Source organism: Nicotiana sylvestris, chromosome 12, assembly GCF_000393655.2.
Source record: "Nicotiana sylvestris chromosome 12, ASM39365v2, whole genome shotgun sequence".
Classification (NCBI taxonomy): domain Eukaryota; kingdom Viridiplantae; phylum Streptophyta; class Magnoliopsida; order Solanales; family Solanaceae; genus Nicotiana; species Nicotiana sylvestris.
The window spans coordinates 156,784,542-156,804,165 of NC_091068.1; the positions used below are offsets into that span (position 1 = coordinate 156,784,542).

Here is a 19,624-nt window from a genome sequence, read left to right on the forward strand (position 1 = left end):
TTTTTGCTGAAAATTTGGATATGAATCTTCGCCAATTCAAGCGTTATATCGCTAGTAAGAGAACAAAATCTACGAAACAAGCTACAATTACAAAGTTCTTCCATCAATCTTAAAAAAAATTATTTTTAGGTACCTTTAAAATGTCTGCCTTAGAGTTTCAATCTTTATACTTTTAGTTAAGAATTTATTAATAATGTATTTGCTTTCTCAATATTTAACTAGTGAAATATGCATATCTTTTGAGATTATAAATTTGAATAATTTTCTTATTTCTTTATACGTAACATTAAAAAAGAAAATATAATTAATTTTTGGTTATTTTTATCTATAATAACCAAAAAATATTTAAACGTCAAATATTTTTATAGGTGTCTAAAGCTCTCACTATAAAAGCCAAAAAATATCGGAACAAACGAGGTTGTTATAAAGAGGGTTGACTGTATATCATAGTATACTAAGATCGATTGCAATTTTTCATTCTGCTTTAGATTAATGTTGATAGAAGAAAGATAAATTCATACCAAACATCCCCTCACTCAATCGCTTAAACTAAAAATAGCTAGCGGATGTATAATATATGTATAATCTATATACAATATATGTATAATCTATTATAATCTATGTATACCGGCTGGAAAAAGAAAATAATGAATTTAGGCTGCTATTTCTATAAAAATCCCTAACTTAATAAGCAATACTAAAGTTGGTAAAATAATGACTCAAAACATGATTCAACTTTTTTCATTACTAGCACGAATACTACATTTGCTCTAACTTGGGAAATGTGCCATATTTCTCTTTCTGAATTTCTGTCCGGCGAACCTGTCCGGCATTACTTCCAATTTTAAATATGGGGGAAAAAGTTTTCTTTATTTCAGGGGATAAATCTTTTGAGCTTGTTAACATCGAAGATGTCCAGGTTAAATGGTTTTCTCTTACAAAGTGTGGTAGGCGATTCACAACTAGCATTAGCATTGACAAAAACAGTCTCATATGGGTTTGTGATGCTATGAAACAAGCATCAAGGGGGAGAGGAGACCTATACAGAAGATGGGGGAGGAAATAAGAACAATATTTTTACAGGGTATATCAAAATTACAATATATAAATGCAACAAAAATGCTCCCTACGAACATGAATACTCAGTGCCTGGAAACAACAACGCAAATTCCCCCAGAACCACCTGACATCTCACCAAAAACATTCACACACACACACACTGCAAAACAGCCCCCACTCAACTTTAAGGAAAATTTGCTTGCAAATGAAGAACAAATTGATTTGGAAATGGATCCCATTGACGATATACAAATGCAAGATTCAAGTACTGCAACTACTATCCAGCCACAAGAGAAGTTATCTCCATACGTTGGTGGAATCAAAGCAATTACACTCACAGACCAAGAAAAAGAAGCACTTAACTATCCATGGAAATTCTCCTTAATTATTAAACTCTTTGGAAAAAGAATAGTTCACTATTACTTAAAAGCAAAAATACAAGAGTTGTGGAAACCTACGGAACAATTCCCTCTAATAGATCTGGGCTATGATTATTACATTGTTAAGTTCACACAAGAAGAAAACATGCGGAAGGTACTCCAAAATCGGCCATGGTTCGTTAATGGACACTTCCTGTCGATTAAGCATTGGGAACCAAATTTTGTGGTTGCAGATGCCCAACAAACTATCTCTGCGGTTTGGGTACGATTGCCACAACTCCCCACGGAGTTCTATGATGAATCTTTACTGAGGAAAATTTGGAATTCTATCGGATCATTGCTAAAAATTAATGCTTGTATGAGTACCACTCTTAGAGGACGGTATGCTAGGTTGTGCATCCAAGTTCCATTAGAGGAACCCGTCACTACACGAAAACTTATTGGCTCACATTTGCAGCAAATAATATATGAAGGGGAGGGTTTTTTATGCAAACTATGTGGAAGGTTGGGCCACACAAGATCAAGATACCCGTATCAGGAAATCAAAGGCCATGATCAAAACAAATTGACCAACAACCAGCGTCTCATAAATCATTTACAAGAGGAAGAGTGAAAAACAGTGCTCTTTGGTAGGAAAAAGAGGCACAACAATAGGGTGAAGGCAAAAATGGAACAAGCCATGACTGCTACCCATCAAGAATATCCAAGTCCAGGTATAAACGTTAAGATTTATGCAGCAGACTCAGGTAAGTACCTCTCCTCTCAAAATCTTTCCTTCAAGGTTAAAAATAATGATTTTCATACCACCTTGTCCCAATCAATTATACATCAGCCTGGGAAAATGGACATAAACTACCAAGACACCTTGAATAAAAACCCTCCTAATAACTGCATCAAAAAGGGTATCGTTGACAACATGGGCATAATACAAGAAAGCTCCTTTAAAGAGAAGATCATTCTTGCCAACAAATTTAATGCACTCCACTCTCCTGATGAAGAAGATGAAGAGGTTGGTCCTAGACAACTACTTAAATCACATGTGGATGGCCAACGTGCTAGATCCCATAGCCTCAGCCCTAACACCCACGCTTTATTACAACATGAACTACCATTGGAACCTCCCCCCACACTTCAATCGCCCTCTCAACATGAACATTCCACAAATCTCCCATTCTTCTCCCCCACTAGAGATGACTATTGGCAATCCACTGATCTTTCCTTAGCAACCCTAGCAAACCCAGGACCTACCCCTCAATTAGAACCAAATAGATATCCCACCACCCCAAGAACAAGAAGAAATAGAGATGGAGGAAGAGATTATAGACCTTCCACTACCCACAAGCTCGTTCACCGAAATCTCAAACCTCAGAAAAGCAGCCCTTATGCTATTCCCGGAGAGAGGGGACAAAAAATTCATCTACAATTGCCCAATGGCACTCATGAAGTGCTCGTTCGATCTACGACCACCAGTGACAGAGCTGCTGCGAAATATATGATATTGCTAACCCCAACTCTGAGGGGAAGTCAGTTCTCAATGCAGGAGAACTAAGTCTCAATGCATCCCCGCAATCAAATGATCCTCATGAATAAACTTACGAGCTTTATTTTTTGGAACACAAGGGGGAAAACAATGAGACTTTCAGGAGGAATTTTAGGGACCTCATCTATAACCACACTCCATGCATGGTTGCCCTGTTGGAAACAAAGATGGAAGATCATGCAACCCTTAGAGACGATTTCCACTTTGATGACATGATGGAGGTCCCTACTCAAGGAAAAGCATGAGGAATTGTTCTCCTTTGGGTCACCAGCATGGTGACTGTTACTCGGCTTAGACAGTCTACTCAAGAACTTTATGCCATGATTTAAGTATATCCAAATTACCCCCCTTGGCTATTTAGTACCATATATGCTAGTACAAAAGCTGTAAATCGTAGAAAACTTTGGAAAAATCTGGAAAATATATCGACTAGCTATAATGGCTCTTGGATGGTTGCGGGGGATTTTAATGATATCCTTAGACAAGTAGAAAAGTTTGGAGGCAGAAGGATCAATAGGTCACGTTCCACTAGATTTTGTTCTTGCGTTAATTTTTGTAAGTTAATCGATTTATGTTTTAAAGGAAGTCGTTATACTTGGTCTAACCATCGTAGGAATAATAACAATTTACTTCTTAAAAGATTGGACCGTTGTTTTGCCAATGAAGAATGGCTTGTCAACTATCCTAATGTGTCCATCACACATCTACCAAAAACCTATTCTGACCATAATTCCCTTCTTATTAATACTAATAATGTCTTTAGACAATCTCCTAAGACCATTATAAAGTCTTTCCGTCTAGAAACTTACTGGTGCTCCCACCCTGAATTTGAGAATATAGTTAAAAAGAGTTGGAAACATAGGGAATTTGCTGAGACAACCTAATTCTTTACACATAACGTTACCTCCTAGAATAGAGAAACATCTGGTAACATCTTCTATAGGAAAAACAAAATTTTGGCTAGATTAAATGGTATTCAACGTTCACAAGCTTACACTACTAATACTTTTCTCCAATCCCTTGAAAAAACCCTTACCACTGAATACAATAACATTCTTCGATTGGAAGAGGATTTCTGGAAAATTAGGTCTAGAATTAATTGGTTGAATAATGGTGATGCTAACACTAGGTTCTACCACTTGTCCGTTGTCAATCATAGAAGAAAGAATGAAGTCTCTTTTTTAAGGATGACCATGGTAATTGGAATCCTAACCATGATAACCTTGTTAATCATACTAGTAATTATTTTAAAAACATATACACTACTAGTCACTCAAGTACTGATTGGAGTAATATTAAAATAACTCCTTCGAGTTTTCATAATATCGACCTCTCCCCTTTGGATAAACCCTTAATAGACAATGAGGTCACCCAAGCTCTATTCTCTTTTAACCGTTTTGTTACAACCCATATCCACATGTGCTAGTTCATGCCATATATTAGTTAACATAAATCCAAGAAGGAATTATCTTTGAGATGATAAGAAGTCAATCCTATTGGTCTTAAGTGATACAAGAGTGTATAAGGGTGATTAACCAGTATTAGAAGTTAAACGAATCAAGGATGTTGTAACTCGTATTTTCAAGTAATCTAGCGGTGCTTAATACACTCAAGAGGTCATTTATTAAGGTATTTTAATCATATAATATCCGTATCATAAGTCTTGAAGTCAAACGAGTTATGAAACAAAAGTCGACAAAAGTTGTCGCAACTTAGGTTCATAATTTTACTTAAACATTAGGTCAAATGTTTCTAATCTTTTCTCATAATTTACAAGGAATTACGGGGTGATCTACCCACCAAATTAAATATCTATGAGTCTAGTTTCCAACGCATTAAACCGTTCATCGATACGATCTCGGAGTAGAGAGATATTCGCGTTTTCGCGAGACTGCGCCAAGCACCTCTCTATGGGGCCCACTAAGTCGGTTTAAGATATTTGGACCTATATAGGATGACTACAACCCGTTTTAAGTCATTTCTTTTCACTATTTTCAGACCTTAGAACCCTAGGAACATCCTCTCAAGGTTCTCTCAAGATTCAAGACCCAAACAAAGGGCAAACAACACAAATCAAGTGTCGGGAATTCCGTGGCGCTAGTAAGTCTCTTGTTCTTCTTGTTGTTGCTCATTTTTGTGTCGTTCCAGCTCGTGTGGGAGGTTGTTTTAAAGGGTTTATGTTCTGTAAATACTCCCTAATGTTCTTAATATCAATCCTAGGTGATTTCAAGCCTTCTAAAGTGATTCTAGTGCCGAAAAACACTAATTGATCGCTAGTTTCATTTTTTTGTTGTTGTGGCAGCATTGGAGGGATATTTCTTGGAAATTTAAGGTCAAATTGGAGTTGTTATTTCTGTTATAAAGGTAAGGAACCTCTTAATCTATATGTATTTAAGATTATCCAAGTTGCGGCTAAGCCATTGAAGCTAGAACTTGTGAGATATATATCGAAAGGCTTGGTAGTAATGTTATTGTTTTGTGGACTGTTTTGCGTTGTTGTTGGGCTGCATATTTTACTACTATCTTGTGGAGTTTTGGAGGAGGAAGGGTGTGGGGAAACACCATATATATGTAGGGTTATGGGCTGATAGTTATTCGTAACATTTCCAGATTGTTTGACACGACTACGGTGGTCGTCGTATGTATGGAGTGATTAGGCTGTGTGTGGACTATATTGGGAGGCTCAATATGTTTATTATTGATGTTGTTTGGGCTGTTTGGTGACTATTTTGAATGGTGTGAGGTCATATATATAGGGGAGGTGCTGTCCGTTTCATCGTAAAATAGGTTGTGGTCGATACATAATAGTTATGACGCTTAAATGATAACGATAGTATCGTTTCTCTTATTGTAGACTAAGGAGTTTTGACAATTGCATAGCTTGAGATTGGGGCAGTATATACAAGGTATGTGAGGCTATCCCTTTCCTTCTTTTGCATGACTCCGATTGCACATAATGTAATGAACGAGCTTCCAAAGATACTCTACTCTTAGAAGCTAGCAGTACTTACATTGTTTTCCCTCTTATGGAACGATTGATGTTAATGTTGCTTCTCTTATTCTTATGTTATCAATGTTATTGGTACTTCCTGATTCTTATAAGGTTCATAGTGAAGAGTTAGTCCTAATAACGTGTACAGAGGATACCGACCTTACGTCACTCTGAAAGGTTTAGAATGTGATTCCATGAGTCGAGCATGCATTATATATATGTATCTATTTTACTCTACCGAGCCATGCTATAGTTGGCCGGGTACGGCACCTATTGTGCAACCACTGATCAGTTGGGTTTTACCGAGCTCCACGTGGCCGGGTACGATTCTACCGAGCCTATTATGGCCGGGTACGATATGATGATGATGATGCCCACAGAGGCGAATGCTTTAAAGGTTTATGTATTTATACATATGTATCATGCATTTCATGTAAGTAGCCCTCAGAGGTACTAAGATGTTACAGGTTGTATATTCTCTATCCTTGCTTACATTACTGATCGCATTTATGGTTCCTTGCCTTACATACTCAGTACTTTATTCGTACTGACGTCCTTTTATTTGTGGACGCTGCATGTCGTGCTGCAGGTCCTGATAGACAGACAGGTGCAGCTCCCCCACCACAGTAGACTGTCCAGTTCAGCGGTGATTGGCGAGATCCCTTCTCCGGACTTGCCTTGGTCTTGGTATGCAATTTTTGTTATAGACATTATGGGTATGTCGGGGCCCTGTTCCGGCTATGTTGCAACACTTATGTTCTTTTAGAGGCTCATAGACAGGTGTCGGCTCATGTATAGTTTGGTATGCCTTGTCGGCTAGTTTTTGTTGTATAGTCTTTCATAGTAGCGTGGTAGCTCATACCTTATATGTAGTTTCTTGATTGTCTGGTCATCCCCTGCTATGTATATTCATGCCGTCATATTTTATTGCTGGTTGACCATGATCTAGGTCTACCATTTATATTGATCTCGTCAGCCCTAAAAGATAATAATGAAGGTTAGATGAAATGTGCGTTGGTGCTCGGCAAGTGTGGTCGGGTGCTAGTCATGGCCCTTCAGTTTGGGTCGTGACAAACTTGGTATCAGAGCAAGTCTGTCCTAGGGGTTGTCTATGAGCCGTGTCTAGTAGAGTCTTGATTATGGATGTGTAGCGCGCCACATTTATAATCAGGAGGCTACATGACATCTAGGGTTGTTACCTTCTTCCTGAATCTAGATCGTGCGTAGAGTTGAGTCGTAAGTGTTCGTCTCTAATATTCACCTTGTTTTTTTCAGTGATGCCTTCGACTAGGAAGCAAACGATTAGTAGACGGCTTGATACAGCAGCGGGAGAGGGTACCAGTCAGGTGCCCCAAGTCAGAGCAGGACAAAGTGAGGCTCAAAGTGAGATGCCCTCTCATACCTTATCTACTCCATCTCCTCCAGAGGATATTAGAAGGCACCCAGCGCCTCCAGTTCCTCCGTCTGGCACTCCAGACCAGGATATGCAGAGTGCTTTGCAGTTATTGACTAGCTTGGTAGCTGCTCAGGCTCAGAGGCAGAATACAGGTGCTGCTGAGAAACCAGTTAGTACAAGAGTTCGTGATTTTATTAATTTAGACCCTCCAGTGTTTACCGGATCAGACCCCAAGGAGGACCCACAGACTTTTATTGACCAGGTTCATCGTACACTTCGGGTTATGCATGTTAGTGATACAGAGGCAGTAGAGTTGGCTTCTTATCGGTTACGGGATTTAGCGGTTCTCTGGTATGATAGTTGGGAGAGATCCAGGGGTCCGAACCCTCCTCCAGCTGTGTGGAAGGAATTTTCTGAGGCCTTTCTTCGTCACTACTTGCCAGTTGAGATACGACGAGCTAGAGCTGATAAGTTCTTGAACCTTAGACAAGGTAATATGAGTGTGCGAGAGTACAGTATGCAGTTTGATTCTTTGGCAAGGTATGCTCCCCATATGGTGGCCGAGATGAGTGATAGGGTGCATATGTTCGTGAATGGGTTGGGACCACATCTGATAAATGAGTGTACGACAGCCTCCTTGGTGGAGGGCATGGATATTTCCCGTATTCAAGCTTATGCCCAGACCCTAGAGGATCGTAAGCGCCAGCAGAGGGCAGTTAGGGAGCAGGATAGGGGCCAGCATAAGAGGGCGAGATTTGCAGGGTATTCTGATGACTTCAGAGGCCGCATCAGGCCACAGTTTTCGAGGAGTTCGGCGCCACCTGTAGCTAGTGCTCCTCCACAGTTTCAGAGGCCTCGATATGATCGATCCTATTCTGGTCCAGGTCAGAGTTCGCGGGCATCTGGCTCGCAACATCACAGGGATACTAGTCAGATGAGACCCCCAACACCACATTGTGATCAGTGCGGCAAGGCCCACTTTGGACTGTGTCGTCGAGGTTCTGATGCATGCTATTCGTGCGGGCAGCCTGGCCATATGATGCGGGATTGTCCTAATAGAGGAGGTGATGGTATGGCTCAGCCGACTGGATCTGTGTCTGGTTCTTCCTCATCAGTTCGACCTCCAGCACGGGGTTTTCAGCAGTCGACAGGTCGTGGTAGGGGTAGAGGTGCAGTGCCGAGTTCGAGTGGTGCTCAAAATCGAACCTATGCTCTAGTAGGTCGACAGGATCTCGAGTCGTCTCCAGATGTTGTTACAGGTATTATATCTGTGTTTTCTTATGATGTATATGCGTTGATTGATCCGGGATCTACATTATCATATGTTACACCCTTTGTGGCTAATAAGTTTGGCATTGAACCTGAATTGATAAGTAAACCCCTCGCGGTATCTACTCCGATAGGAGATTCTGTGATTGCTAGAAGGGTATATAGAGGTTGCACTGTGATGATTTGTAGTCGTCAAACCTCGGCAAATTTATTTGAGTTAGAAATGGTTGATTTTGATGTGATAATGGGAATGGACTGGTTGGCCTCATGCTATGCAAATGTTGACTGTCGTACGAAGATGGTTAGGTTCCAATTTCCGGGTGAACCCGTCATTGAATGGAAAGGGAACATTGCTACACCGAAAGGTAGGTTTATTTCCTATCTTAAGGCAAGGAAAATGATCTCAAAAGGTTACATTTATCATCTCGTTCGCGTTAGGGATGTGGAGGCGAAACCGCCTACTTTACAATCAATCCCTGTGGTCAACGAATTCCCAGATGTTTTCCCAGATGAACTCCCAGGCCTTCCTCCTGAAAGGGAGATTGAGTTTAGCATTGATGTGTTACCTGACACTCAACCGATCTCTATTCCTCCATACAGAATGGCCCCGGCAGAGTTGCGAGAGTTGAAGGTGCAGTTGAAGGACTTGCTGGATAAGGGCTTTATTAGGCCTAGCACTTCACCTTGGGGTGCACCAGTCCTATTCGTGCGGAAGAAAGACGGGTCGTTACGGATGTGTATCGACTATCGACAGTTGAATAAGTCTACTATAAAGAACAAGTATCCACTTCCAAGAATTGATGACCTTTTTGACCAACTCCAGGGTGCCAAGTATTTCTCTAAGATTGATTTACGTTCAGGGTATCATCAGGTGAGGGTTAGGGAGAAGGATATTCCAAAGACGGCCTTCCGGACAAGATATGGGCACTTTGAGTTCTTGGTGATGTCGTTCGGGCTAACAAATGCCCCAGCAGCTTTTATGGATCTCATGAATACTATATTCAGGCCCTATCTTGATGTGTTCGTGATTGTATTCATTGATGACATTCTAGTGTATTCTCGTTCGGAGGTGGAACATGCGGGCCACTTGCGGATAGTATTACAGATGCTTCAGGATCGTAAGTTATATGCTAAGCTCTCCAAATGTGAATTCTGGCTGAACTCAGTAGCATTCCTTGGCCATGTGATATCTGATGAGGGTATTAGTGTCGACACTCAGAAGATCGATGCAGTAAAGAATTGGCCGAGACCTACAACACCATCAGAAGTCCGCAGCTTCCTAGGACTAGCAGGATATTATAGGCGGTTTGTAGAAGGATTTTCCTCTATATCATCACCATTGACTAAGTTAACACAAAAAGCTACCAAATTCCAGTGGTCTGACACTTGTGAACGTAGTTTTCAGGAGTTGAAGAATCGATTGACATCTGCACCAGTGCTCACTCTTCCTGAAGGAACAGAAGATTATGTGGTATATTGTGATGCCTCAGGTATAGGTTTGGGGTGCGTATTGATGCAGCGTGGGAATGTGATTGCTTATGCATCAAGACAATTGAAGAAGCATGAAAAGAATTATCCAACCCATGATTTGGAATTGGCTGCAGTAATATATGCTTTGAAGATATGGCGGCACTACTTATACGGCGTCCATGTTGACATCTACACAGATCACAAGAGTTTACAATACATCTTCAAGCAGAAAGAGTTGAATTTGAGGCAGCGTAGGTGGCTTGAATTATTGAAAGACTACGACGTCGAGATATTGTATCATCCCGGTAAAGCCAATGTTGTGGCAGACGCTCTCAGCCGTAAATCAATGGGAAGCTTAGTACATATTGAGGCAGGTAGATGGGGGTTGATTAAAGAGCTTCATCAGCTAGCCAATATGAGAATCAGATTGTTAGACTCTGATGACGGAGGTGTTACTGTACAGAATACATCAGAATCATCTTTGGTAGCCGAGGTAAAAGCACGACAATATGAAGATCCTATCTTAGTACGATTAAGAGAAAGCATTCAACAGTGTAAAAGTATGGCTTTTGGGATCGGAAAAGATGGGGCACTGAGATACCAGAGCCGATTGTGTGTGCCTAATGTGGCAGGGTTGCGAGAGAAGATTATGAATGAGATTCATCAATCCCGATATTCCATCCATCCCGGCTCGACAAAGATGTATCATGATGTCAAGGAGCAGTATTGGTGGGATAATATGAAGAAGTCTATTGCAGAATTTGTAGCCCAGTGTCCCAATTGTCAACAAGTAAAGATAGAACATCAGAAACCCGGTGGATTGCTTCAAAATATAGAGATTCCGACCTGGAAGTGGGAGGTGATTAATATGGACTTCATTATTGGATTACCTCGCTCTTATCATAAGTTTGACTCCATCTGGGTGATAATTGATCGACTTACAAAATGTGCCCATTTTCTGCCAGTAAAGACAACTTACACGGCTGAAGATTATGCGAAGTTGTATATCAAGGAGATTGTTAGGCTTCATGGTGTGCCCATATCTATTATATCAGACCGAGGAGCTCAATTTACGGCTAACTTTTGGAGGTCTTTCCAGAAGGGTTTAGGCACACAGGTAAATCTCAGCACTGCATTTCATCCGCAGACTGATGGACATGCTGAACGTACCATTCAGACACTGGAAGATATGCTACGAGCATGTGTTCTAGATTTTAAGGGGAATTGGGATGATCATATTCCACTCATAGAATTCGCCTATAACAATAGCTACCATTCCAGTATTAAAATGGCCCCATATGAGGCACTATACGGGAGGAGATGTAGATCACCAGTTGGATGGTTCGAAGTCGGTGAAACAGAATTATATGGGCCAGATTTGATTCACCAAGCTATTGAGAAGGTGAAAGTGATACAGGAGCGATTGAGGACGGCACAAAGCAGGCAAAAATCTTATTCTGATGTCCGACGTCGTGATCTAGAGTTTGAGGTTGGTGATTGGGTTTTCCTGAGGATCTCACCAATGAAGGGTATTATGCGTTTTGGGAAGAAAGGTAAGCTGAGTCCAAGGTATATCGGGCCGTATAAAATTCTTCGACGGATTGGACAGGTTGCTTATGAGTTAGAATTGCCATCCGAATTGGAATTTGTCCACCCGGTATTCCATGTATCTATGTTGAGAAAATGTATTGGAGACCCTTCTCGAGTCGTCCCTATCAAAGATGTACAAGTTACAGAGGACCTATCATATGAAGAAGTGCCAGTGGCGATATTAGATCGGCAAGTCCGCAAGCTGAGAACAAAAGATGTAGCTTCCGTCAAAGTATTGTGGAGGAACAAAAATATGGAAGAAATGACATGGGAAGCAGAAAAGGAGATGAAGTCAAAATACCCTTACTTATTCCAGAATGAAGATAACAAGGATGCTGGTGGAAGACAGGATACATTGGAAGAAGAAACGGCTCTATGAGGTAAGCAATAATTTGAGAATACTCCTCCTTAATACAAAATGGTGATATGTAGATAATGTAAATACGCATAATGCTTTGTGTAGACTTGTGAAACCATATGTTGGGCTTAATTACTTGCAAGTTTTTCTAGTGACCATTTTATAGGGGAAAATTGATCGGAAATTTCCATTGGAATCCACGATGATTTAAACTCCCCATAAACCCTTACATTCGAGGACGAATGTTCCTAAGGGGGGGAGGGTGTTACAACCCATATCCACATGTGTTAGTTCATGCCATATATTAGTTAACATAAATCCAAGAAGGAATTATCTTTGAGATGATAAGAAGTCAATCCTATTGGTCTTAAGTGATACAAGAGTGTATAAGGGTGATTAACCAGTATTAGAAGTTAAACGAATCAAGGATGTTGTAACTCGTATTTTCAGGTAATCTAGCGGTGCTTAATACACTCAAGAGGTCATTTATTAAGGTATTTTAATCATATAATATCCGTATCATAAGTCTTGAAGTCAAACGAGTTATGAAACAAAAGTCGACAAAAGTTGTCGCAACTTAGGTTCATAATTTTACTTAAACATTAGGTCAAATGTTTCTAATCTTTTCTCATAATTTACAAGGAATTACGGGGTGATATACCCACCAAATTAAAGATCTATGAGTCTAGTTTCCAACGCATTAAACCGTTCATCGATACGATCTCGGAGTAGAGAGATATTCGCGTTTTCGCGAGACTGCGCCAAGCACCTCTCTATGGGGCCCACTAAGTCGGTTTAAGATATTTGGACCTATATAGGATGACTACAACCCGTTTTAAGTCATTTCTTTTCACTATTTTCAGACCTTAGAACCCTAGGAACATCCTCTCAAGGTTCTCTCAAGATTCAAGACCCAAACAAAGGGCAAACAACACAAATCAAGTGTCGGGAATTCCGTGGCGCTAGTAAGTCTCTTGTTCTTCTTGTTGTTGCTCATTTTTGTGTCGTTCCAACTCGTGTGGGAGGTTGTTTTAAAGGGTATATGTTCTGTAAATACTCCCTAATGTTCTTAATATTAATCCTAGGTGATTTCAAGCCTTCTAAAGTGATTCTAGTGCCGAAAAACACTAATTGATCGCTAGTTTCATTTTTTTGTTGTTGTGGCAGCATTGGAGGGATATTTCTTGGAAATTTAAGGTCAAATTGGAGTTGTTCTTTCTGTATAAAGGTAAGGAACCTCTTACTCTATATGTATTTAAGATTATCCAAGTTGCGGCTAAGCCATTGAAGCTAGAACTTGTGAGATATATATCGAAAGGCTTGGTAGTAATGTTATTGTTTTGTGGACTGTTTTGCATTGTTGTTGGGCTGCGTATTTTACTACTATCTTGTGGAGTTTTGGAGGAGGAAGGGTGTGGGGAAACACCATATATATGTAGGGTTATGGGCTGATAGTTATTCGTAACATTTCCAGATTGTTTGACACGACTACGGTGGTCGTCGTATGTATGGAGTGATTAGGCTGTGTGTGGACTATATTGGGAGGCTCAATATGTTTATTATTGATGTTGTTTGGGCTGTTTGGTGACTATTTTGAATGGTGTGAGGTCATATATATAGGGGAGGTGCTGTCCGTTTCATCGTAAAATAGGTTGTGGTCGATACATAATAGTTATGACGCTTAAATGATAACGATAGTATCGTTTCTCTTATTGTAGACTAAGGAGTTTTGACAATTGCATAGCTTGAGATTGGGGCAGTATATACAAGGTATGTGAGGCTATCCCTTTCCTTCTTTTGCATGACTCCGATTGCACATAATGTAATGAACGAGCTTCCAAAGATACTCTACTCTTAGAAGCTAGCAGTACTTACATTGTTTTCCCTCTTATGGAACGATTGATGTTAATGTTGCTTCTCTTATTCTTATGTTATCAATGTTATTGGTACTTCCTGATTCTTATAAGGTTCATAGTGAAGAGTTAGTCCTAATAACGTGTACAGAGGATACCGACCTTACGTCACTCCGAAAGGTTTAGAATGTGATTCCATGAGTCGAGCATGCATTATATATATGTATCTATTTTACTCTACCGAGCCACGCTATAGTTGGCCGGGTACGGCACCTATTGTGCAACCACTGATCAGTTGGGTTTTACCGAGCTCCACGTGGCCGGGTACGATTCTACCGAGCCTATTATGGCCGGGTACGATATGATGATGATGATGCCCACAGAGGCGAATGCTTTAAAGGTTTATGTATTTATACATATGTATCATGCATTTCATGTAAGTAGCCCTCAGAGGTACTAAGATGTTACAGGTTGTATATTCTCTATCCTTGCTTACATTACTGATCGCATTTATGGTTCCTTGCCTTACATACTCAGTACTTTATTCGTACTGACGTCCTTTTATTTGTGGACGCTGCATGTCGTGCTGCAGGTCCTGATAGACAGGCAGGTGCAGCTCCCCCACCACAGTAGACTGTCTAGTTCAGCGGTGATTGGCGAGATCCCTTCTCCGGACTTGCCTTGGTCTTGGTATGCAATTTTTGTTATAGACATTATGGGTATGTCGGGGCCCTGTTCCGGCTATGTTGCAACACTTATGTTCTTTTAGAGGCTCATAGACAGGTGTCGGCTCATGTATAGTTTGGTATGCCTTGTCGGCTAGTTTTTGTTGTATAGTCTTTCATAGTAGCGTGGTAGCTCATACCTTATATGTAGTTTCTTGATTGTCTGGTCATCCCCTGCTATGTATATTCATGCCGTCATATTTTATTGCTGGTTGACCATGATCTAGGTCTACCATTTATATTGATCTCGTCAGCCCTAAAAGATAATAATGAAGGTTAGATGAAATGTGCGTTGGTGCTCGGCAAGTGTGGTCGGGTGCTAGTCATGGCCCTTCAATTTGGGTCGTGACACGTTTAAAGCTCCGGGACCAGATGGTTTGCACCCTTTCTTTTTTTTTCAGAAATACTGGAATATAGTCAGGAATTCCATAATAAATCTTTGTAGACATGTCTTTAATACCCAGGAATTGCCTACCTCTATAAACAATACATATCCCTAAATTCCACAATGCAAACGACCTCAAGAATTTCCGACCAATTGGCCTTTGTAATATCGTCTATAAGATAATTACAAAAATCATTGCAAACCGCATCAAGTTATACTTGCCTGACCTTATTGGCCCATGACAAACTAGCTTCCTCAAAGGACGTAGGGCTTGTGATAACGCTATCCTCGTCCAAGAAGTCATGAACCATATTAATAAAACAAGAGGGACTGAGGGCAAGTGTATTATTAAAATAAACCTTGAAAAAGCTTTTGACCGTATTGAATGGTCTTTTGTCTACCGCACTCTTCAGTTTTTTAAATTCCCCCCAAAAATCTGCAAGCTCATTTTAAACTGCATTACTACAAGTAACATTGTTATCCTGGTCAATGGTACCAACACCAACTATTTTTCTCCCTCCCGGGGTATACGTCAAGGCAATCCCATGTTTCCGTACATTTTTATTCTATGCATGGAGCTTCTATCCACCTGTATTAACCATCAAGTTGACCTTCAGCTCTCGGATCCCATCACCCCCTAGCAAAAATGGACCTCAACTCTCATATATATTCTTTGCAGATGATCTTACCCTTATGGCTAAAGCTAACCAAAAATCAGTTCAATCAATCCACAAAAGCCTAAGTCTTTTTTGCACCCTATCAGGGCAAAAAATTAACCCTACCAAATCTAGGGTTATTTTTTCAAAGGGTTTCCAAGAAACTCCTCGTGAATTAATTCAAAGTCTTTTAAAAATAAAATCTACCAATACTTTTGGTAAATATCTTGGTTTTCCCATCCTGAATAATAAACCTAAACCCCATGATTTCCAATACATTATTGATAATATGAAAAGCAACCTCGCTAACTGGAAACTTAATTTCCTAACTCCAGCAGGGCGACTCACTCTCATCAAATCTACTCTCAATACCATCCCTGTATATGCCATGAAATACTTCCTTCTTCCTAAAAAAACTTGTCACAATAATGATAAAATCCAGAGGAACTTTCTATGGGGCACTACCCCTCAAAAGAAGAAGATTCACTATATCAACTGGGACACTGTCACCCTACCAAAGAACTAAGGTGGTTTAGGCATTCAAAAAGCCCATGATAAAAACATGACTTTACTAACAAGTCTGGCTTGGAGACTCTTCTCTCAACCCACCTTCCTTTGGGCACAAACCCTAATTAAAAAACACTGTCCAAAAAGCACCTCCTCCTCCCATTCCTTTATTTGGAAAAATATTGTAAAGGGTGGTACTATATGCTCTAAAGCTATAGCATGGGATCCAGGGTCAGGAACTAGCATCGATTTATGGCACTCTAGATGGATTCCTCATGCACCACCTCTCTGTTCAATTATTCAAGGTCCCTTAACCCAAAAGGACCAAACACTTAGTTTACACAACATTTGGGATGGCCTCCAGTGGGATTGGTCAAGAATCTCTATGGAAATCCCACAAGAGTTTCTCAATCAAACTAAGACAATCTCCTTGAGCCAGGATAAGGTTGATACCCCATACTGGTCGTTAAATACAAATGGCATTTTTTCCACAAAGTCAGTTAATAACCCAATCCATCCATCGCCTGACCATAAGTATGGTTTTAACTGGATAAGGACTCTAAATACATTGCCAAATATCCAATTCTTTCTATGGCTTTGTTCCCATAATAAGCTTCCAACAAATAGCTATCTACATCATATAGGTGTCAATGTAACCTCTAATTGTACCATTTTCAAGCATCCCTCAAAATCCATCCATCATGTTTTTCTTGAGTGCCTTACTCCACGAAAATTCTGGTTGGACCTTGGATTAAATATCACTACCATCCCCTACCACCATGCTCATTGGCTTCACTTAATTAAGGAAATGGATATTCCCATCCTTAACTACCCTCTATCCTGGGACGTTTTCTTTCCCTTTGCCCTGTGGCACATTTGGACAAACATGAACCATAATGTCTTTAATAAAACTAACATGTTGGTTGATATTAAAACTGTGTGCATGCGCGCTATGTAGTACATGTTCTGTACAGGGACTTCCACATCTTCCATCCCTACAAAAAATATCCATGTCAGGTGGTTCCCTCCACCTCCAGGATCCTTTAAGCTTAACACGGATGGCTCCTTCTACGCTAAAGACAAGACTGGTGGTATTGGAGGGTTTATAATAAATGCAAATGGGGAATGGGTCATAGGATTCTCCAAAAAGGTTTGTGCACTCAACCACACTCATGCCGAGTTGAGTGCCTTAGAGCATGAGTTACATCTAGTAATAGACCACCAACTAACTCCGGTGGAAATTGAGATAGACTCTATAGAGGTAATTGAACTGTTAAATAAAAAAATCCCTATTTTTAATAATTTAATTAACTCTTGCAGGTCTCACTTGAAGAGGTTGGGGAATCCAGTCATCCGGCATAGCTTCAGAGAGGGAAACAAAGTAGCGCATGCTTTGGCAAATGAAGGGTCTAAGAAGCAATCAAGTGATAATATATATATTTTAAACTATCCGCCGATGTCTGTATTTTCAACCTTATAATCAGACAAAAAAGACGTGTGTCAACTAGAAGAATCTTCATATCTATGTCTACTAAGTTTGCTAGTTTTGGAAACCTATGTGTACTATCTACTCAAAGCAACTGTAATGGGACATCCAATGTCCTTGTAATGACTTAATATATATGAATATTTCCCTTTGTTACCAAAAACAATTACAACATATAGGACATTCTATTCCTTCAAGTCCCACAGCTCTAAATGTGCATATTCCTTCGACACCTTTCCATGAAAACAGGGGGAAAATGGCTTATTCCACATCAACCGAAGCCTGCTTATTCCGACTAAGTGATCCATTGGCGAAAAGAAGTCCTTCCTCCTTCTTGCTTGATGGCAGATACTTAAGAATAGAAGTATGGCAAGGAGACAAGAAAAAAATGGTGATTGTCCCGGAAGCAGAATACAACAGCGGATGGGTGGATATAGTAGAAAAAATCCTACACTTTGTTAGGAATCATAGAAGAACCATTCCTATACAACCACCACCACAGGATACGTCTTACTATGATGCAACCAGAATTGAGAGCTGGTCAGATCTCCCCACAGTCACTTCGATTCCATTATCGATTGAGATCAATCATCCATTAGCCAGAAGCTTAGTTGGAAGTTTTAATGATCCTTTCAACTTCAGCTCAGATCGTGAGACCATCCAAAAGTGGTTCATAACTAGATAGAGAACTACAACTTGTCTCAAAGTCACTCCCATAGAGCATAACAAATTTCTTTTTGAACTACCTTCAAGATAGGAAGCGATAAGGACTAAAGCGGGTGAATGGTTTTGGAATGGCAGACGCCTTTTTCTGGATTGGTGGTCACCAACAACGGGCACAATCTCAAAATGAAGTAGATCGGAAAACCTCTAGGTTAAAGTCTTTGGAATCCCTCTGCATGCTTGGACATTAGCCACCTTTAAAAACATAGGAAAACGGTGTGGTAGATTTGTTGGAATAGACGAAGATAAAAAAAATAGAACACACTTCTATTGGGCTCGAATCTGTATTAGAAACCCTGGCAAGAAGCCACCGGTGACTATGTTCATCGAAGTTGGGGATTGGAGCTTTGAAATTTTAATCCTTAAATATAACCGGTCACACCCAAAACCCACCAGTCCAAACCAGAGTTGGGTACAATATCTTTTGCAAAAAAGTTGATCTCTGCAGTTGCTTGTGACATTGCATCCACTAGTTAGTCAATGAGGGCCCACATGAAGGGGACAGGTTTTAATTCAAACAATTTGGAGCATCAATCTACAGATGGGGCAAACCGGCCCAACACAAGCCAAATAAAACTAAGGGAGAAAAAAGGGAAGCAAAAGTTGTGTATGAATATTGGGTATTATGCAAAAAGCCCAAAACTGTCCAAGAAGAAAAGATACTCAAGGCCCAAGCCAGCTACTTATTAGAGAGCAGTAGGTTACGCCTACGATCCTTGTCTTTACAAATCTTCAATAGTTCATCTGACGAATCAATTCGACCCATTCTCAGAGGAAATACAAGCGCTTAACCACATCACCTTTGACAAAACTCTCCACTCCAATTTGATGCCGATGATGAAGAATGAATTAGCTTTAATTTGTCATAATTGCTCATGAAAACAGTATCCCCAAGGGTCACCGGCTCGGAATCAGAATTTTCTTCTAAGTCTTTCAACATTTTCTTCCCTTTTCCATGGTATGACACATATGATTAATCTAAATCATGCATACAAATGGTGGACACACCTACAGTGGTGGAAACCTCAAGATGGACGAAAATGGCACTGCTGAAAGCTTGAAAAGCATTCGGTGTACATGCTACAGGCTTCAGATCAGACATTATGGGGCTAATCTTTAGAATGGAGGAGAAAAGGAAGATCCAATTGCAACAACAAGCAAATACAGAAGTGGAGTCAAAAAAGGGAAGTCTAAAAGGGGTTCAGAGCTTAAGAAATTGGTTTGGGGTCTACAAG

The 19,624-nt window shown here is 40.2% G+C and overlaps 1 protein-coding gene across 1 annotated transcript; it reads left to right on the top strand.

Moving 5' to 3' along the window:
• Positions 1-1,134: 1,134 nt before the first annotated feature.
• Positions 1,135-2,052, top strand: LOC104216902 (uncharacterized). The gene has a single exon (XM_009767038.1). It carries the CDS (start codon positions 1,135-1,137, stop codon positions 2,050-2,052), a length of 918 nt encoding a protein of 305 aa, XP_009765340.1.
• Positions 2,053-19,624: the final 17,572 nt, after the last annotated feature.

Bases quoted from the DNA above. Each gene is read 5' to 3' on its own strand.
- LOC104216902 (XM_009767038.1), top strand. From the start codon at position 1,135: ATGAATACTCAGTGCCTGGAAACAACAACGCAAATTCCCCCAGAACCA.